This window comes from Eriocheir sinensis, chromosome 68, assembly GCF_024679095.1.
Source record: "Eriocheir sinensis breed Jianghai 21 chromosome 68, ASM2467909v1, whole genome shotgun sequence".
Classification (NCBI taxonomy): domain Eukaryota; kingdom Metazoa; phylum Arthropoda; class Malacostraca; order Decapoda; family Varunidae; genus Eriocheir; species Eriocheir sinensis.
Window position 1 is genome coordinate 8,543,466 of NC_066576.1, and position 19,629 is coordinate 8,563,094.

The following is a 19,629-nucleotide window of genomic DNA, read 5'->3' on the forward strand; positions in this document are numbered from 1 at the left end:
ACAGACAGACAGGCAGACAGACAGACTGATGAAGGATGCTGAGAGGAGTTCAGAATATCCTTTAATCCATCATGTAACTCCTTTGAGACAGACAGACAGGCAGACAGACAGACTGATCAAGGATGCTGAGAGGAGTTCAGAATATCCTTTAATCCATCATGTAACTCCTTTGAGACAGACAGACAGACAGACAGACAGACTGATCAAGGATGCTGAGAGGAGTTCAGAATATCCTTTAATCCATCATGTAACTCCTTTGAGACAGACAGACAGACAGACAGACAGACTGATCAAGGATGCTGAGAGGAGTTCAGAATATCCTTTAATCCATCATGTAACTCCTTTGAGACAGACAGACAGACAGACAGACTGATCAAGGATGCTGAGAGGAGTTCAGAATATCTTTTAATCCATCATGTAACTCCTTTGAGACAGGCAGACAGACAGTGATCAAGGATGCTGAGAGGAGTTCAGAATATATTTTAATCCATCATGTAACTCCTTTGAGACAGACAGACAGATCAAGGATGCTGAGAGGAGTTCAGAATATCCTTTAATCCATCATGTAACTCCTTTGAGACAGGCAGACAGACTGATCAAGGATGCTGAGAGGAGTTCAGGATATCCTTTAATCCATCATGTAACTCCTTTGAGACAGACAGACAGACAGACAGACATGATCAAGGATGCTGAGAGGAGTTCAGAATATCTTTTAATCCATCATGTAACTCCTTTGAGACAGACAGACAGACAGACAGACAGACAGACTGATCAAGGATGCTGAGAGGAGTTCAGAATATCCTTTAATCCATCATGTAACTCCTTTGAGACAGGCAGACAGACTGATCAAGGATGCTGAGAGGAGTTCAGGATATCCTTTAATCCATCATGTAACTCCTTTGAGACAGACAGACAGACAGACAGACATGATCAAGGATGCTGAGAGGAGTTCAGAATATCTTTTAATCCATCATGTAACTCCTTTGAGACAGACAGACAGACAGACAGACATGATCAAGGATGCTGAGAGGAGTTCAGGATATCCTTTAATCCATCATGTAACTCCTTTGAGACAGACAGACAGGCAGACAGACTGATCAAGGATGCTGAGAGGAGTTCAGAATATCCTTTAATCCATCATGTAACTCCTTTGAGACAGACAGACAGGCAGACAGACTGATCAAGGATGCTGAGAGGAGTTCAGAATATCCTTTAATCCATCATGTAACTCCTTTGAGACAGACAGACAGGCAGACAGACTGATCAAGGATGCTGAGAGGAGTTCAGGATATCCTTTAATCCATCATGTAACTCCTTTGAGACAGACAGACAGACAGACAGACTGATCAAGGATGCTGAGAGGAGTTCAGAATATCCTTTAATCCATCATGTAACTCCTTTGAGACAGACAGACAGACAGACAGACAGACAGACTGATCAAGGGTGCCGCCTCTCCACCAGCGAGTCATGTGCTAATTATTTAACCAACCACCACCTGCCACCGTTGCCAGATTATCGTACTCAGAGCCGTGTATTTACCGGTTTCTGGCGCATTACTGTTGCCAAGAAGCACTAATAATTAACCATTTGAACGATAACCATATATGAAGGCGGTTATTTTGGTGATGAAAGCAGGTTTTGTAGTCGGAAATCGGCAAACATAAGAGGGAGAGTACGACAATCTGGCAACGTTGGGCATCACTCTATAAATAGCACCCATCACGCAAGCGGCAGGTGGACGGGCTGACGTCACTCTTCTCTTACGTCACCTGTCCTGCCTCCTCTACACTAATGCCCCGGAGTATCTATATATTGAAATTACGTTGTATAATTCATCGTAGGAAGAACAATTAACGAGAAAATGACTAAGGCTAAATATACCAAAAGAGAAATATATATGAATCTGTATCTTACGTATAGTATAATAGGTTTGGACAGGCTTACAATGAGTTAATTTATATATACATTTTCTAGCTTATCTTATATTAACCCATTATATAATCTTGACGGCCTTATAAGCTCAGTAATAACGAATAAATGCTGATTTTCGACCATTGATTTAATAGAATAATGGAGAGGAAATATATATACCGAGGAAGAAATGGCATCTGTGTTTTTTTAAAGGCAAGGCGGAGATCAGTTTAAAGGTCCATCCATCCGCGGCGTTGCCATGGTTACGGGATGCTGCTGAACGTTTGTAGAAATTGATGTGTGGAGAAAGATAGAAAGAAAGAAGAAGACGGCAAGAAAGAAGATAGTAAGATAGAGATAGAAAGACAGCTTGAATTAAAGAGATCGAAAGTAAGAAGAGTTAATGAAGATAGAATTAAGGATACTATAGAATTAATTGGAGAAGAAGAAGCGAGGAGGAGGAGGAGGAGGAGGAAGAATACGAAGAAGGAGAAGAAGAAGACGAGGAGGAGGAGGAGGAGGAAGAAAACGAAGAAGGAGGAGGAGGAGGAGGAAGAATATACGAAGAAGGAGTTAATTAGAGAAATAAAACTTGATCATGATGTGTGAAAGATAGAAAGAAAGAAGAAGACAGCAAGAAGATAGTAAGATAGAGATAGAAAGACAGCTTGAAAGAGATCGAAAGAAAGAAAGAAGAGTTAATGAAGATAGAATTAAGGATATAGAATTGGAGAAGAAGAAGACGAGGAGGAGGAGGAGGAGGAGGAGAGTAAAAGTTGATGTGTGTGAAGAAATTATAAGATAGACAGAAATATAGAAGATAGAAAGAAAGAGTTGAAGATTTTAGGAAAGACAGTATTAATGATGTATATTGCTTGATAGTGAAAATTGAATTAAGTTGATATATGAGGAGAAAGAAAAAGAGATAGAAAAATAGAAAGAGATATATAAAGAAAGAGGATACAAGTAATTAAGATATATAGAGATAGAAATTAAAACAGATTGAAATTAAGAGATTGAAGGAAAGAAATTAGAAAGAGATAGATTGATTGATAGTTAATGAGTTGCAGGTAGACAACAATTAAGGGAGATGCAACAATGAACTATCAATCAATCAATCAATCAATCAACTATCAATACATGTGTAGGTTGCACTATATGAAACTAAAATGAATTAATGAAGATAGAAAGAAATAGAAAGATTGAGATATAAGCAAGAGGATGGTTCAGCTAGGAGGTATAGACAAATGTGAAAAATAAAATTGATGATTAATAGATAGAAAAAAAGATAGATATGGAAAGACAGATAGGAATATATTAAGAAAACATAAAACATATAGAGATAGGAAGAGTAGATAGAGGTAGAAATAGAAAAATAGAAAGAGATAAGAAAGAGATAGAATTAAAGAAATAAGATAGAAGGTTAAGGAGGAAAAATAACATGGGAATATAACTGTTAGAGATAAGATCCTCCTCCTCCTCCTCCTCCTCCTCCTCCTCCTCCTCCTCCTCCTCCTCCTCCTCCTCCTCCTCCTCCTCCTCTCTCTCTCTCTCTCTCTCTCTCTCTCTCTCTCTCTCTCTCTCTCTCTCTCTCTCTCGGACATTTAAATCTTGGGCCAATCAGAGGAGGGGTATCAGGGCTGCCAACCTCCTCGACACTTTCTTGAAAACCAAAAAATCCGACATATAACAGAAAATAACAAGAAAACGAGAGAAAAAACACGAAATAACGACGGGAAAACAAAATAAAACGAAGATGAGGGAATGAAATGAGAAATGACCTCGCGAAGTATATATCTGGGTGTCACAAAACTTCACAAAATTACGGAAAACATCACAGAAATACGAAAATACCCCAAATACTTAAAAAATACCACAAATTAACCCAAACTTACGGAAATTAATACCTGGAAAAGCACTTGGGGGAGACTAATACAACCCCTATATATGATGGATGACTTAATTGACCCTCAAATAACATAATAACATAAAAAACAACGAAAAAGATGGAAACTAATAACCGGAAAAGCACTTAGAGAGACCATTACAGCCCTTAAATATGATAGAAGACTTCACAAAACCCTTAAATATGGGTAGAGGGAGATGATGCGTTTAAACGGACCAATAGCAGGTGGAGAGGGAGGGACTCAATGGACCAATCAGAGAGCAGGAATGACCTCTAACCGACCAATCAGGAGGCAGGAGACAAAAACCTCAGCCAATCAGGAGCCAGGAGACATAAAGGAGAGGAGAGCAGAACGCGGTTAGCGCCAGACAAAGACAGGACGCCACGGGGTGAGGGAATTCGCCGCCGCTGCTCCTTTTAAGCCTCCATTACCCTTCTTGCGAGCTCCTGGGCCTGGTAAGCATGGCGGGGTGACGGTGGAAGGGGTGAAATAGGGGTGGGAGTGGGGTGAAATAAGGGAGAAGGGGGGAAATAGGGCCGTGGATTGGTAAGGGGAATGGCCGGGTTGATGGAGGCTTCCCGTTGTTATTTCCCTCCATTTTCTTACCTCGCTTTTTCTCTCCATGTTTCCTCCACTGCTCCTCCTCTCCTCTTCTTCTCCCTCTCCACTTTGGCCTCATTTTCCTCTTTTTCCTCCACTTTCCATTCAATTTTCCTCCACGTCTCAAATTTCATCCATTTTCCATATATCTCATTTTCTCCATTTTCTTCCACTTATCCTCCACTTTTCCTCCCTCCTCCACTTATTTCCATGCATTTTTGAGGGTTTGGCTCCTTGGGGGGTGGAAGAGGGGCTGCCGGTGGGGGGCATGGTGGAGGAACACGTGGTTGGCATCTTCCCTCCATTCCTCCACCTCTCCATACCTCCATCCTTCCACTCGTTAATTATCCATTCATATGACCATCACCCATTAGCTAGTCCGCCCCTCTAGTCATTCCTTCATTAGTTACCGTTGAAAAGGCTGACCGGGTGATTGTATAGAATTGCACCCAACTTGTTAATTACCCATCATTATCACCCTTATACTCACAATTCCCCCATTACTCACCTATGTCTGCCAGGGTTATTATCTACTAGAAATTTCACCCAACTTGTTAATCACCCATTTAGGTAATAACCGTCTCCCAGGGTTTTTACCTAGAATTACACCCCACTTGTTAATCACCCATTCAGGTTCCCTATTACCCATCACTGTTTTCACCCTTGTACTCACCCTACCCCCATTACATACCAACGTCTGCCAGGGTTTTTACCTTGAATTGCACCCACTTGTTAATCACTCGTTCAGGTGCCCCTTTACCCATCACTGTTTTCACCCTTGTACTCACCCTACCCCCATTACATACCAACGTCTGCCAGGGTAATTACCTTGAATTGCACCCCACTCGTTAATCACCCATTCAGGTTCCCTATTACCCATCACTTCATCCACAATTTTAATGACCATTCCTCCATTATTCACCCTTGGAATATCTACCAGGGTAATTACATAGAATTGCACCCAGCTTACACTCCGGTTGTTCAGCTGTTAATTGGGCATACAGTTGAAATTGGCGCACGGACGAACTTGTCACACTCGGAGCACGAGCTCATTGCATCAGCGCCGTGCGCCGAACTAAGCCAAGACTGGGCTATTTGGGCTTAAGATAACATGGCATGGCAGAGCACAGGTTTGGTGGTGTCTCCCAACTTATCAAAATACTTGCAAATTAATATTTTTTCTACTTTTTCCTCTTATTCCACCTCCTTTACCTCATGTAGAGGGTGAGGAGGGAGCGGGGATCCAGGAGAGTGAGGAGGAGGCCAACTCATGTATGGAGGCACCTCTTAGTTTACTTATGCTACATTAAAAAAAATCTGAGTAAGATTGAACCAGTGCTTTTTTGAGATATGGGAGTCCAAAGTTTTTGCTCCGAGTGCGATGAGTTCGTGCTCCGAGTGTGACGAGTTTGTCTGTGCGCCGATTTCACCTGATACCGTTAATTAATTAGCCCCTCTAGTGGTTATTACTTCCTCCCCATAGGGTAGGAGGAGGAGGGGGTCATTTTCAAACACCTGGCAGTGATATGAGTGTTATAGTTGGGCTAGTTTGGGTATTTTCTTGGTTAGGTTGATAAGGTGGTCATTGTGGGGGTGCGAATGGCCACAAATGGTGGTGTTGGGCAGGGGATTATTGTGAGAGGGTAGCCTACTAATTTTGAGACACTGACTTATTTCTGGACAAAACTTGATGCCGTTTATTATGGAGATTGTATTTTTTCCAGAAAACACTAAATGACTGACTTATCAATGCCTGTTGTGCACCTGTTGCTGCAGCTGCAAAATAGCTTGCAGAAAGGAGAGGTTGAATTTGCTTACTGCTTCTATGTTTCACTCACCGCTCTCAAAGATAACAAGTGAACAAACTAACAAAACCAGGCAAATTAATGTTATTTCAGCTGTGTATTCCCCCAGTGCTCGTGCGTGGTGGACAGCAGAGCAATTTATTTCTGCTAGGAGGTATTTCTTGCAACACCGGCCTGTGTAGTGTATTGCCGCTGCCATGTCTTGTTCTGTACTGCGTTTTTCTGCCGCCACTCACCGTGTGCCGAATAAATGTAAACTAACTAAACCTAACTTAACGTAACCTCCCTAAGAGGGGGAGTGCATTGCTCTCCTCAACTCCCCTTCTATTTTCTGGAAGTCACCTGTTACTGCACTGCTGCATTCAGGGACCAAAGAAGAATCCCATTGACCAATCCATGTTCTAGGCATTAACTTCACCTTTTGACCTTGCTTTCGACCACCTCTTGTTTCTTTTTTAGGAGCAGCGAGTAGCGGGCTTTTTTTTATATTATTTTCTCTCTTTTTTTTTTTTTTTTTTTTTTGTGCCCTTGAGCTGCCTCCTTTGTTGTAAAAAAAAAATAATAATAATAATAAAAAAAAAAAAGTGCTAAAGGAAATAAATGAGTGGATGATACAAACAAGTGTTGCTCGTCATTGACAGCTGTACATGAGTATCACTGGTCACAGACAGCTTGTATCTACCTCTCTCCTTGACACCTGGCCTTGGACAGTGACTTGTCTTTATTTAAAAATACTATAATCCCTTCATTCCATCTATCCACTCGTGAATGTAGATGTGGGACCTGTGCATTGTTAATTTGGGATTGCATGAAGATCAACTTTTTTTTAGTGACATTTGAATGTTTGTATACAATTATGCTGATTTGCCTCGATAATACACCGTACAAGCTGCACACGAAAGACAAGCTTGTATCAAACAGTATTGTCAGATCCTACTTGAATGAACTATGACCTTTGAAATAATTATAATTCATTTAATTTTAGGCACATTAAAAGACATTCGGCTCTGCAAGTGCCTATACATAAGGAATTTTGATAATTCATTGCATGTAAATAACTTGGGTAATATTCAAAATAGCAGATTACTGGAAGTTTCGTACCCTACTGTTTCGTACCGTCCTTCTGGTCATTTCGTACCATTGCATTAAACTTTATTGTTTCAAAGTGAACCTTCAAATCCCAGCTTGGTGGCACTGGGCGGGGATTGAACTCGTGTCCTCCTGAACGCGGCGCCGTCACTCTGTAGACTCAGCCACTGCCTCCCCATATCTGTTTTATCCATACAAAGTTTGCTCTGTACATACATTGTAGTGTGTAGGATTACTTCATGATGAACATGTGCACATGCGCGTCATCTGATGGCTGATAAGTGCTCTGCTGTAGCCCCGCCCTGCACGTTCTGTGTTGTGGCCGGTGGTGCACAGAGTGGCTGTCTCCTCCTTTGATTGTAACGTGCTTCTGAACCAATAGTGAAACTGTGTGTTGGTGTCAAGTGTGATACTGGAGTCTTATGTAAACACTTCTTTCAGGCAACCAAGGAGGAACATCTCTCAAAACAGTTCAACCAAAACCGCTAGTCTGGATCCCTCAAACAAAATGCCGGCTCCAGCCTCTGCCAGAGACAACAGTCCTGGCCCGAGTCGGCTCAAGAGCTTCAAAAATGCTGGCAAGGACATGGAGGTTAGTTCTGACAAGTTTGGAAAGACAAAAATCTAAACTTGACTAGGAGTTTCTCAACTTGTGAATATCATTTATGAGAATTTCTGTCCTGTGGTGTTTCTGAGTAACAGGATCCAGCTTAACCATTAGCAGATCCAGAATGCTTATAGTGAAACCAAATTGTCGAGTCCGTTTGGGTGGAGGCTCCCGCTGGTCCATTTCTCCCCTCTGCTCTGCCACACAGTCCCAACACCTGTCTCACCCTCTCATATGTAAGGTAAAGGTAACATATGAGAGGAAAAAATAGGTGTTGGGACTGTGTGGCAGAGCAGAGGGGAGAAATGGACCCACGGTAGCCTCCACCCAGATGGACTCGACAATTTGGTTGGACTGTAATGTATACCTAAAGGATAGAAACCTAAGATAACCTAAATAGTAACAGCCCCACTCAAGTAGTTCCCCAACTCCATTAAAATACTAAAGGTTAACATAGTTTGTTGGGTAGGGATAGAAGTTGTGACTTGATCTTGGAACAATGAAGTCCTTCCTTGTATTTAGATTTTTATTTAATTTTATTTTTATTTTTATTTTTTTTCCTTCCCATATTTAGAATTACCTTTTTTCCCCTCCATGGGAACTTTATTGGCATATGATCTGCAGGAAATGCGTCGGAGGCGGCAGGAGACAAGTATAGAACTGCGGAAAGCCAAGAAAGATGACCAGCTGCTTAAAAGAAGAAATGTCACCCTTGATGACCCAGGTTCACCCCTCCAGGAGCAGAATTCCACAGTAAGTTTCTTCTGTTCTGGAAACCGTTATTGAAATAGTCTTGGGATTTGCCTGTTTTGCCAGTAATCTTACCAAAGGCCTCGTTTCTTGTTCAGTTACTTGTACATGTGAGGCGTCCAGAACTAAAGGGGCGACATCACCAAAAGCTAGTTTTGAGTAAATCGCATTCAAAGTTTAGGAATGTGTACTGCACTTTACTCTTGACTTACCAAGTTATTGTTTGTATTCATTTTAATTGTATGGCCTAGCTGTATGATAGATTTTTTTTTTTCCCTTTGAAAAATTAATATTTTGCAAAATTTTTATACCCCAATTTGGAAATTGGTTATGATAATTGGAATATCCATTTTATATGTGGATTTTTAAAATATGTTATTCACCTAAACTACGGTATGAACCATTTCATTTTAAACCAAAGTGCGGATTTTTTATGAATTTTTATAAATCATAATGCGAGGAGTCCTGAGGACAAAGTTTACTTCCCGGGCCTTAACTCAAACACTGCTTGGTGGACAGCGCAGCCTGTGATTGGTGGAGCAGTGGGTAGGGCGGGAAAACCAGCTCCTCATTGGTTCTCATGCTGCTGGCGATGCCACCTCTTTACCTTCGACAAGCTCTATAGTATATAATATACATGATAATAAGGAATTCTTGTTCCCACTTATTGCTAGTACACCCTCGTTTCTCTTGTTATAAGGGTCAGTATACCTTGCACTGTTTTTGGAAATCATAGAAAATGCGTGTGCCTATCGCATGGTACACTTGCTAAAAGTGTCAGATTTGGCGATGTCGCCCCTTTACCTCCGGACGGCTCATATGTGCCCTCCATATTTGTCAGTTGTCTTTAGTACATGCTTCCCTCGTAATATATGATGCTATACAGCTGTTACTATACTAATGAGGCTTTATTCCCTTTTCCATACAATGCAAGGAAGAGAACTCACCTGCTCAATATTGATTTGGTAGTTCAAATGCAAGAAGTCTGCAATAATAATTTTTTGCAAATTTTCTCCACTGTTCAAAAGTCTTAAGGATTTTCATTCAATTTCAAAGTTCTGGCTTGTTCCATCTGGTGTTCACTGTGCAATAGTTTGTTTTCCAGGAACAGCTGCATTGCATGTATAAATAGGAAGATAGGGTAATTAAGATACTGCCAGAAAAACATTTTTGTGATAGAAAAATCTAAGAAATATGCAGGATACAACACATTTCGAGCTACAGATATGTGTATTGTGATATTTATGACACGTTTATGTAACTTAGATATCATTTATTGTAGGTCAATCTAGAATCTCAGTCCCAGCTTACGGGTTAATAATATTGGAGTACATAAGATTATTGGAAGTTTTTTTTTTTTTTTATATATATATATATATATATATATATATATATATATATATATATATATATATATATATATATATATATATAACTTCTAGGAGGTTGTGAAATTTTAATACGTTGATACTGTTTCAGGGCCCCACACTGTGTGTGGAAGAAATTATCAACGGCATCCTGAGTAACGACAGCAGCACCCAGCTGGTGGCCACACAAGCTGCACGCAAGATGCTCTCCAGAGAGCGCAGCCCACCCATAGATGCCATCCTGGATGCCGGCCTGGTGCACCCCCTTGTACGCTTCTTGGAGAGGGCAGACAAGTGAGTGTGGGCTGAGTGCTGTAACCAGAGGTCAGGGTTCAGGATGCCTATTTATCTTCCTTGTAAATGAAAGCTAAGTGAGGAATATCATGATTTCTCAAACTGAAATTGATAATGCTTTTGACATGCAATTTTTCTCATCAGCGTGTAGTTAGCTGTTAGTTTTGCTCTTCAACTGCCTTTCTTTACTATAATAGTAATTTCCTAATTTTTGTAAGTAATTTTTGTACATATTGGTGAGCATTACTCTTATGTTTAGGATTACTTCATGATGAACATGTGCACATGCGCGTCATCTGATGGCTGATAAGTGCCCTGCTGTAGCCCCGCCCTGCACGTTCTGTGTTGTGGCTGGTGGTGCACAGAGTGGCTGTCTCCTCCTTTGATTGTAACGTGCTTCTGAAGCTGTTTTGAAGCTGTGTGTTGGTGTCAAGAGTAGTGCCTGTAGTAAGTGAACGCTTTCCCTCCACAGCCCAGCCTTACAGTTTGAAGCAGCTTGGGCGCTCACCAACATAGCTTCTGGTACCTCCCTGCAGACCCAAGCAGTTGCAGGTATGGAAAGGCCTTGTCCTATGTCTTGGGTGCACTGTTACTTCATTGCCTCCTTCCTTGCTCTGAGTCCATTATTTGGGTGTTGACATCTCCATCTTTTGTGAATACCTTGGTAAAAAGTTCAGTTGTTTGCCTTCCTAAACCAAGGGTTAGGAAGTCTAAAGAGAGGAATGCTGATAAAGCTGAATGGAATATGTTTATAATTGATAAATTTATGCTTTAGTGTCAAGGTGAATGCCAGTGCTAGGTGGGTGATGTAGATGCTTATTTAAGTGTGTTCCGGCTTACGTCGAAAATCGGGTTATGACATGTTGTTAGAAATGGAACTCCGTCGTAAGTCATAGACCTCATGTACCTATGTAATTTTAACATGAAATTATTATTATTTTATTATTTTTTTATTTTTTTATTTTTTTATTATTATTATTAATATTATTATTATTACTATTATTATTTTTTTTATTTTTTTATTTTTATTTTTTTTTTATTTTTTATTTTATTATTTTTTATTTATTTATTTATTTATTTATTTATTTATTTATTTTTTTTTTTTTTGGCTAGAAGATGCTTATTTTACTTCTAAAACAATCTAATTAATAAATATATGAAAATAGCTAGAAACCACAAAATCCTGTGATATAGTGAAAAATCCCCGATATGAAACGATTCAAACAATTTAACCCTCTCGTGCACGATGACGCGTTTCACATCACGAAGGGTAAAAGGTCCTGGCACATGATGATGCGACACACATGAAAGTTTAAAAAATTTATTAAAAATTAAGTTTTCGGTGAAAGTGCATCAAATTTGGAAGCGTCATCTGTTGGGATAAGTTTCTTAATGGTAACGCATGGCAGCCTTTCTAAGGAGCGTAGATGAGGAGTGTCAACTCTAGATTATTTCGAAAAAAATAGTTTTCTTAGTGTAATTCAGGAACTAATGGCTGTATGTGGATTTTGAGGATACCACAAGAATCCTCTAAATTCTGTTTCGAAACACATTCGGCTAAAAAAAAGTTTGCCCACAAAATTTCGAGCTAGCGAGTGGGGAAGAGTTGGTACTTAGGATTTATTGTCTACAATACTCTACAGAGACTTGAAACGAGTTTGTATTGTTTATTTTCCTCTATTTTTATTTACACATGTTCTAGTACAAGTCTTTATGAAGCCATTGACACCAAATTTATTGGGGTACGATATATCTGTGAGGGTAAAATACGTCTGGGAATGTAGAGTATCGTGGCAGCATAAAAAGGCCGGTCGGGCCTGAGAAATGCATCGTGAGTGGAACAGAACCTTACTGGAGACTTACTCTGCATGAGAGGGTTAAAAATCCGCGATAAGTGAACCGTGATATGGCGAGGGATCACTGTATATGTCTAAGGTTGTGTCCAGTAAGCAGGGGTAGGAACACTTCCTTCTGCCCCATTCAGAAATAACAGCAAGGTTAAGCATCCTGTAGCATCCAGCCCTGAGTTATCATTCCTGCTGTGAGGGTCTCGCGTTGAAAAATGTGGAGGGGAACAAGAAGTTTTAAGACACAGACAGGAAGGTTGAAAAGGGTGTCACATCTTGAGCAATGTATTTAGTTTTAAGTTTATTCCACCCTGTAATCCATGCTGTTTGTCTCCCCAACAGCCTCGGGTGCTGTCGTGTCATTCGTCAAGCTGCTCCGCTCACCGCACACCAACGTGGCAGAGCAAGCCGTGTGGGCGCTGGGAAACATTGCTGGCGATGGTCCCAAACTCAGAGACTTCGTCATTAAGGCTGGCATTGTACAACCTCTTCTTGAACTCATTAGACCAGACACAGAGGTAAGTTCATGAGGATGTTTTCTTACATCTTAAAATATCGTGCTCTACCATGCATTGTATACTGTCTTTACTTCAAATCTCAAAACACAGTAAACTAGTGCATAAGAAAAAAAATATCAGCAGAATAAAATCAAGTATTTTCATTCCTGTTATATTACTGCTTAATGAGTGTACTTCTTTTAGGTATGTACAGATACATAGGTCTTTGTTCAGCAGGTATAAAAAGGCAGCACTAGCTGGAAGGCAAAAGCCATCATACAATATGGTGACTGAAGCAGCGGTAGTAAAAATGGTGATAACTTGTTGGCTGTTGCAATATGTTTAAAAGATTGTTACTTAGAAATCACATTGATGTTGCAGCATTCCTTCCTGCGAAATGTGACCTGGACGCTTAGTAACCTGTGTAGGAATAAGAACCCATCCCCGGCGTTTGAAGTGGTGAAGCAGTGCCTCCCTGCCCTGAGCCACCTCATCTGCCACCCAGACAAGGAGGTGCAGGGTGAGTTTTTCTCTGTAGATTTAACAGCACAGGTACCTTGTTTTACGCTTGCATTATCTACATGTTTTGGGGAGAACTCTGAAAATAGACTTTCTCTTCACATGTTTTACTTGAAATAATGAGCTCCAAACATCTTGCTTTACCATTTATTCTTATGAGGAAAGTGCTTGAATGACATTAAATTAAGCTCAGGGGCCTCAATATCACTTCCACCTTTGCATTAATGAAACTGATCAACAGGATGGCCATCAAAGCAAGGTTACATAATAACTGGGCTCAGCCATCCTGATAAGACGAGGGGTTGGAGTTTAGTGCTGCTAAAGTCATGGTCTTTGTGACCAACACCACTTTTGAGGCTTGAAAGTTATTTTCAGCTCCCAATTGCACTTACACTGAGAGCTTTTTTGAGGAGTCAAGGTCACTGTCTGTAGATACTCTGGCATGGAATCTTGCAGGGAAGATAAAAAACTTCCAGCCAAGAAGTTGGTCCTTCACTTTGCTGTTTTCCTTTTGTTGAGTGTATTGAATTATTTTTGTTGGTCTGCAGCTGATGCTTGCTGGGCCTTGTCCTACCTGACTGACGGGACCAATGAGAAGATTCAGGAGGTGGTAGATGCTGGTGTTGTGCCACGGTTGGTGGAGCTGCTCAACTGTGATGACCTGCAAGTTGTAACACCAGCACTCAGGGCCATTGGCAACATTGTTACTGGCAACGACACCCAGGTGGGTGGGCAAGGAGAGGATTGTGTGTGTGTGTGTGTGTGTGTGTGTGTGTATATATATATATATATATATATATATATATATATATATATATATATATATATATATATATATACATACACACACATATAAGCTTAGCATTATCATGATTACAACGATGTTCACATCCTGAGGAAATTGATGACAATCTCCATAATGAGGACTGTAAAGCAAGGTTCAGTTGGCTCAGTCAGTCGTGGTGTGCTAACATGTTACCTTTTATCAGACGGACGTGGTGATCAAGGCCGGCACGCTGCCAGTGTTCCCCAAGCTCCTGAGGCATTCGCGAAACAACATCGTCAAGGAGGCGGCCTGGACCATTTCCAACATTACAGCAGGAAACGTGGAGCAGATTCAGTCTGTGATAGACTGTGGGCTCATTGGGCCCATCTGTGAGGTGCTGGATAAGGTGGGTTGAGAGGCAGGGATCCGTTAATTGAAGCGCACTGTCAAATATAATTCATCTGTCTACATTAAATTGATGTAAGTGCATGGAGTATATGAAATTTAAGCTCAAATTTGGTTCTTTTACTTCTTGTGTAGGGAGAATTCAAGGCTCAGAAAGAGGCAGCCTGGGTGGTGACCAACTTCACATCCGGAGGATCAATGGAGCAGATCATTGAGCTGGTGAGCCAGGGTGTGCTGCAGCCCTTCTGTAACCTGCTCAAAACCAAGGAGGTGAAAACGGTTCTGGTGGTGCTTGATGGCCTTACAAACATCCTACAGGTGAGCAATTTTTATTTTTTTTATTTATTTTATTTTATTTTTTTCCCATATCATAAGAAGGGACAAAGTTGTCTGCATGCTGCTGCTTCAATACAAAAAGTGAGTGGAAGAAAAAAAAAATGCCAGCCTGATTTGTTTTGTTATTAGTGACTCACTCCATTCCATAGATAGGGTAGGGAGTTAAAATGTCAATACAGTCGTCCCTCAAATAGTACGATTTCGGTTTTGTACAGATTGTCATGGAAGAATTTCTTTAGGATTTTTAAATTTCCCACTCGTCTCACCAAGTGGCCATGGCGTGAGTGGCAACACTGTTCTTCCAAAATACCTACTGAAAGCACGCCAAAGCATTCGAGAAAGGTGTTCACCTTGCAGAAGAATTCAGATTTTGGAGAAGTTACGTTGCAGTAGGGAGAACATACCTCGTGAATGAGAGCACTGTTCGCTGTATCTATCACAGTGTAAAAGAAATTCTTGCTGCAGTAACTGGAAGTGCTGCAAGAGTGGAGGTAAAGGCCGTCCTTTTACTAAACCTCGTTGTTGCTATGGTAATGGCGTCTCACTCGCAGCAAAATGGCGTACGCTAATCTTCCTGGCGACATTTAACATGCATTACTAGTTGTCCTGGCTGACAAACTCCTTACAACAGAAGATGAAAAGGAAGCTGCAGTGGTTATGGCGGCACAGAGAGGTGAAATGCAATGGAAGCACTTATATGTTTTTTTTGGCTGCCATATTTGCCGATGGCATCATCACAGCACGAAGGCGCTCCACGTCTCACAGCTGCGTTTGAGAGAGGGAATCGGGACTCTCGGAACATCTCGAGTGCTCTTTAATGCGTGACGCCACAGCACGAGTTGCCAACTTGGCACATCCACTCTGGATTTGAGAGGTGGAGTGCATGGAGGACCTTCTGTTGCAAGGAGCTCGTTGGCCGAGACAGCTTGTGATGCACGTTTAACCATCGTCAGGAAAATCAGCGTACACTATTTTGCTGCGTGGGAGATGCCGTTACCATGGCAAGAACAAGGCTAAGTTTACTTTAACTGAGAGGTGCACAAAAGCGTTTGATAGAGGGTTCCGGGAGGTTTGGCCTCCCGAGAGCTCCCGACTCGCTCTCTCAAATGCAGCCCACACCTCTCAAAGCCGGGAGCGGAGCAGATGTGCCGAGTTGGCAACTCACGCTGCCGCGTCATGCGTTTGAGAGCACTCAGGACGTTCCGAGAGTTCCGATTCCCCCTCTCAAATGCAGTCCAGGAGCGTTTCTATGGGAGGCATTAATTTTATATGGATTTTCGAATAGTATGGGGGTCCTGGATCCCTAACCCCCGTACTATTTAAGGGATGACTGTAGTTGGGAAATAAAAGATTTTTGGAAAAAATGTCCACATCTGTCTGCATGGAGAAAACAGTTTTCTTGGATTTACTCCACATTTAGCAACTTTGCATTTTTGGCACCAGTTACAGGAAAGGTGAGAACTGTTGTGCTTTATAATGACCTTAAATTAAGAAAGTTTTATATAATAGTATGATGCTATTTTAGCCTGTTAATCACTTTAAGCCAGCATTGCAAAAAAAAATCCAGTGATCCAGTTATTTTCATTTTCTGGAACTAAGAAAGTAATATAAAGGCTAGAACTACATTCTCAGGTTTGAGGACTTGTATCAATATAGCTTCCTTAGTCATCTGTTCATTAATGCCCTGAAAGTCAATAATAAAACCTGGCAAGGTGTTCGTGTGAGGGAACAGGGTGTCGGAGATGAAGACTGCTTCCTGTATGCATCAGTTACTTGTGTACCATACCAGTTGGAGAATACAAAACAATCAACAAAGCATCTGCAAGTTATCATGGCTCGTTTAATAATAATCACACGGCAAAGGGGCTATAAACGTGTTCATCTTCTCAGACTGCCGAGAAGATCAACGAGGTGGACCGCCTGGGCCAGATGATTGAGGAGTGCGGTGGACTGGACAAGATTGAAGAGCTACAGCACCACGAGAACGAGACTGTGTACAAAAAGGCCCTGGATATCATCGAGAAATATTTTGGCGAGGAGGAGGGCCCCGAGGTGAGCAGCACCACCAACGGCCAGGCGTACGACTTCTCTGCAGTGAACAACATGCCTGAGGGTGGATTCTCTTTCTAGAATGTCAGTGTGTGTGTCTGGCAAGGGAGGAGCAGCAGCAGGCAGGGTGTGTGTATTCCACAGCGGAATAATGTGATAATGTATCTAACCGTCAATCTCATTTGTCTAAGTGGCCTCTGGAGCATGTTTTTATTGGGCATTTAGTGGACCCGCTGGTGCCGCTGTGTATGTTTCAAAATTATTTGCTTGATAGGCTGAAGCTTGAGGAATTATGTGGATTACTTTTTTATATTAGGTAATGGCTTTTTTACCTCTTTCTATTCATCCAATAAATGTATTTTTATAAGCTGCCTAATGCATTTGACTCAAATGCTATTTTATTAAGTAAGGGACCAAATAAATTTGTGCCAGATGATTAGAAATTTGATCATCTAGCACAATATATCCTTCTCCACCTGTCAAACATATTTTCCTATATCAATAAAGTTGAAATAAGTCGTCTTGGTCCAAATTACCCTAAAAATACGTATTTTATAAAGTTTCTCTATACCTTATATAGGACAAGGTATTTTTTCATGTTAGGCTAAGGGCACTTTAGTAATTGTGGATGACCAAGTATACATAGTATAGTATTGAGGGTTGGGTTCACCCCCTTGTAAGTTTTCACTCACACATGTAGAGATGCCCAAGCAGGTCTGAACACTTATGATTGCCTTGTGTAATCTGCCACAACACTGAGGTGTCCTGCTTTCCAGATTGAAACTGGTTACACAGACATCACTGTTACAATTTTAAATAATCTTAGGCAGCCTGTAGTTTTTTACTTTCTCACACTAGCACATTAATCTGTAGTGCAAACTGCATTAAACTAACGCTGCACCTGTGATTGTACAGTCCATTAACAGTTTGAACCGTGAGGTTAATGTACATTACCCAAAGGCAAAACACCACTGCCCAGTGGTTGGAATACTGCTGGGAACCCTGTTACTGTAAGGAATTTGTGCTGTCATTGTTTGGCACTAGGCTATGTATTGATGTTGCCACATCTCTGGTTGACTTGAGTCAACTTGAGATCCTCTCCTCCCTTGACCTTGCCACACTGCTCAGTGCTTGGGATTAACAAGTCTGCCCCAGACAACCGTCTTGTTTTCTAGTACTTTTCCATCCCTTCAATCATCCACATCATACACTCCCATTCATTTCACAAGCACTCCTTTTGATAAACATCCATCTGGTCGTCCTGTAACACATCCTGTCACTCATTCATCCATTGTAACCCATAACTTCCACGCTCCACCTGTTCACAATTATTGTGTCTTCCCTTCACTCTTATTATCATCCCTTCTTCCACCCCCTGTGCTTCCCTCAGTGCTTTACTGACCATCACACTGTACAGAACTATTAATGTGATGTGTGAAACTGAGAATATAAAGTAATCATGTACATAAAAGTGTATTGCACTAAAAATGGATCATCACAAAAACTAGTGGTACAAACCTCAAAATAATTTCCTTTGTGTAAAATATCCAGTAAAAACAAAGTCAAGATAACTTCATGGTCATTGGAGGTCACGGCTCAATAAATATGGGCCTGTTGGTATTTGTCATTTTCTACCTTATTTATTTTTTTGTGCTGCTTATAGCACCTGTAGGCTTTCTTGCCCATTGGTGGTGCAGGCAAATTTTATTTATAGTGGCTGTCGTGATGTGTGACTTGGGCCCATGCTTCCCTCCGGTACTCTTGACCGAAGTCGCAAAGTTAGGGTTGATTGAAGATCTGGGCAGCATGTGGGTAATCTTCTGCCACTGCAATGGTTTGAAAAATCAGCTTGTTTTGGTGGGACTCGAACCTAGGTTCACGGGCTCACTACGCCCGCATGCTGACCACTTGGCTACTGCCTCCTCTATTACACATCATAATTTTCTACCTTGATTTGCTTGAGCACCATTTATTCCCTCCCCCCAAAAATAATGCAGGCCCCAGTATGTATCTTGCTTATATGTTTTGCTGGTGACGTAACTGGTTAATTATTCATTCTCGTGTTCCCATTGTTGCTTTAGGTGAGTAGGGGTTGCTGAAATGGTTGGCAGAGCTATTTATTTAACCAATGCTTTCATGCTCTATCCGTTGATTTCTCATTGGTACATTTTCTTTTGCTTACCACCCATCTTCCTCCTGCTACCACTCTAGGAACAAACATTGGAGGTTTCCATGTTCAGGCAAAATTTTCCATGAAATTGAAAGAAAAAACATCTTGTATGACTGCTAAGCTTGTACAGTTGTATTACCCAGCATCCAATGCCCTTACTCAAGATACTCTTGGCACTTGGGGTGTTCTAGAATGAGCATCATGTAAACGATATAAACTGTTCATAATAGCGTAATTGTTTGTAGTAACATCTGTTCATTGTATGCATACCCTACTATATTTTTTACATTTGGATACTGAAGCAGTGTCGGCTATTATGTTCTACTGCATCTTTTATTCACATGAGGTTTCTCAACACACACACACTCGAGACACCGGTCAGGACGGGCGATGTTTACTGTGCTGGGCCCGTCTCCTATTTTGACCAGTTTGTAGGATGAATTGGAGTGGATAACACCAGGAGGAAAAGGAGCTCGAGGGAAGGGACAAAGGCCGGATATGTGGAAAGTTTTGTTTAGTTGGCGCAACATGTGGTCATATGCCGGTCGGATATGTGGATCAGTGACGACGAGTGGAGATGAAAGGTACGATCATAGTTTCTCTGGATTTGCCACTAAGGAATCTGCTATATACAAAAGAATTCTGCTTTTAGAATGGAAACTAGACAAATGGATTGGAATAGTCAAGAGCAGAGACAAGGAGGACTTGGA

General features: G+C 41.2%; 1 protein-coding gene across 1 annotated transcript; it reads left to right on the plus strand.

The window, feature by feature from the left end:
• The first annotated feature begins 4,122 nt into the window (after positions 1 to 4,122).
• Positions 4,123 to 18,365, plus strand: LOC126988262 (importin subunit alpha-1-like). Its single transcript, XM_050846316.1, has 11 exons — positions 4,123 to 4,273; positions 7,754 to 7,904; positions 8,544 to 8,672; positions 10,149 to 10,330; positions 10,803 to 10,882; positions 12,520 to 12,695; positions 13,056 to 13,194; positions 13,742 to 13,917; positions 14,183 to 14,365; positions 14,500 to 14,682; positions 16,591 to 18,365. Exons 2-11 carry the CDS (start codon positions 7,821 to 7,823, stop codon positions 16,828 to 16,830), a joined length of 1,572 nt encoding a protein of 523 aa, XP_050702273.1. The 5' UTR covers positions 4,123 to 4,273; positions 7,754 to 7,820; the 3' UTR covers positions 16,831 to 18,365.
• The last annotated feature ends 1,264 nt before the right edge of the window (positions 18,366 to 19,629 follow it).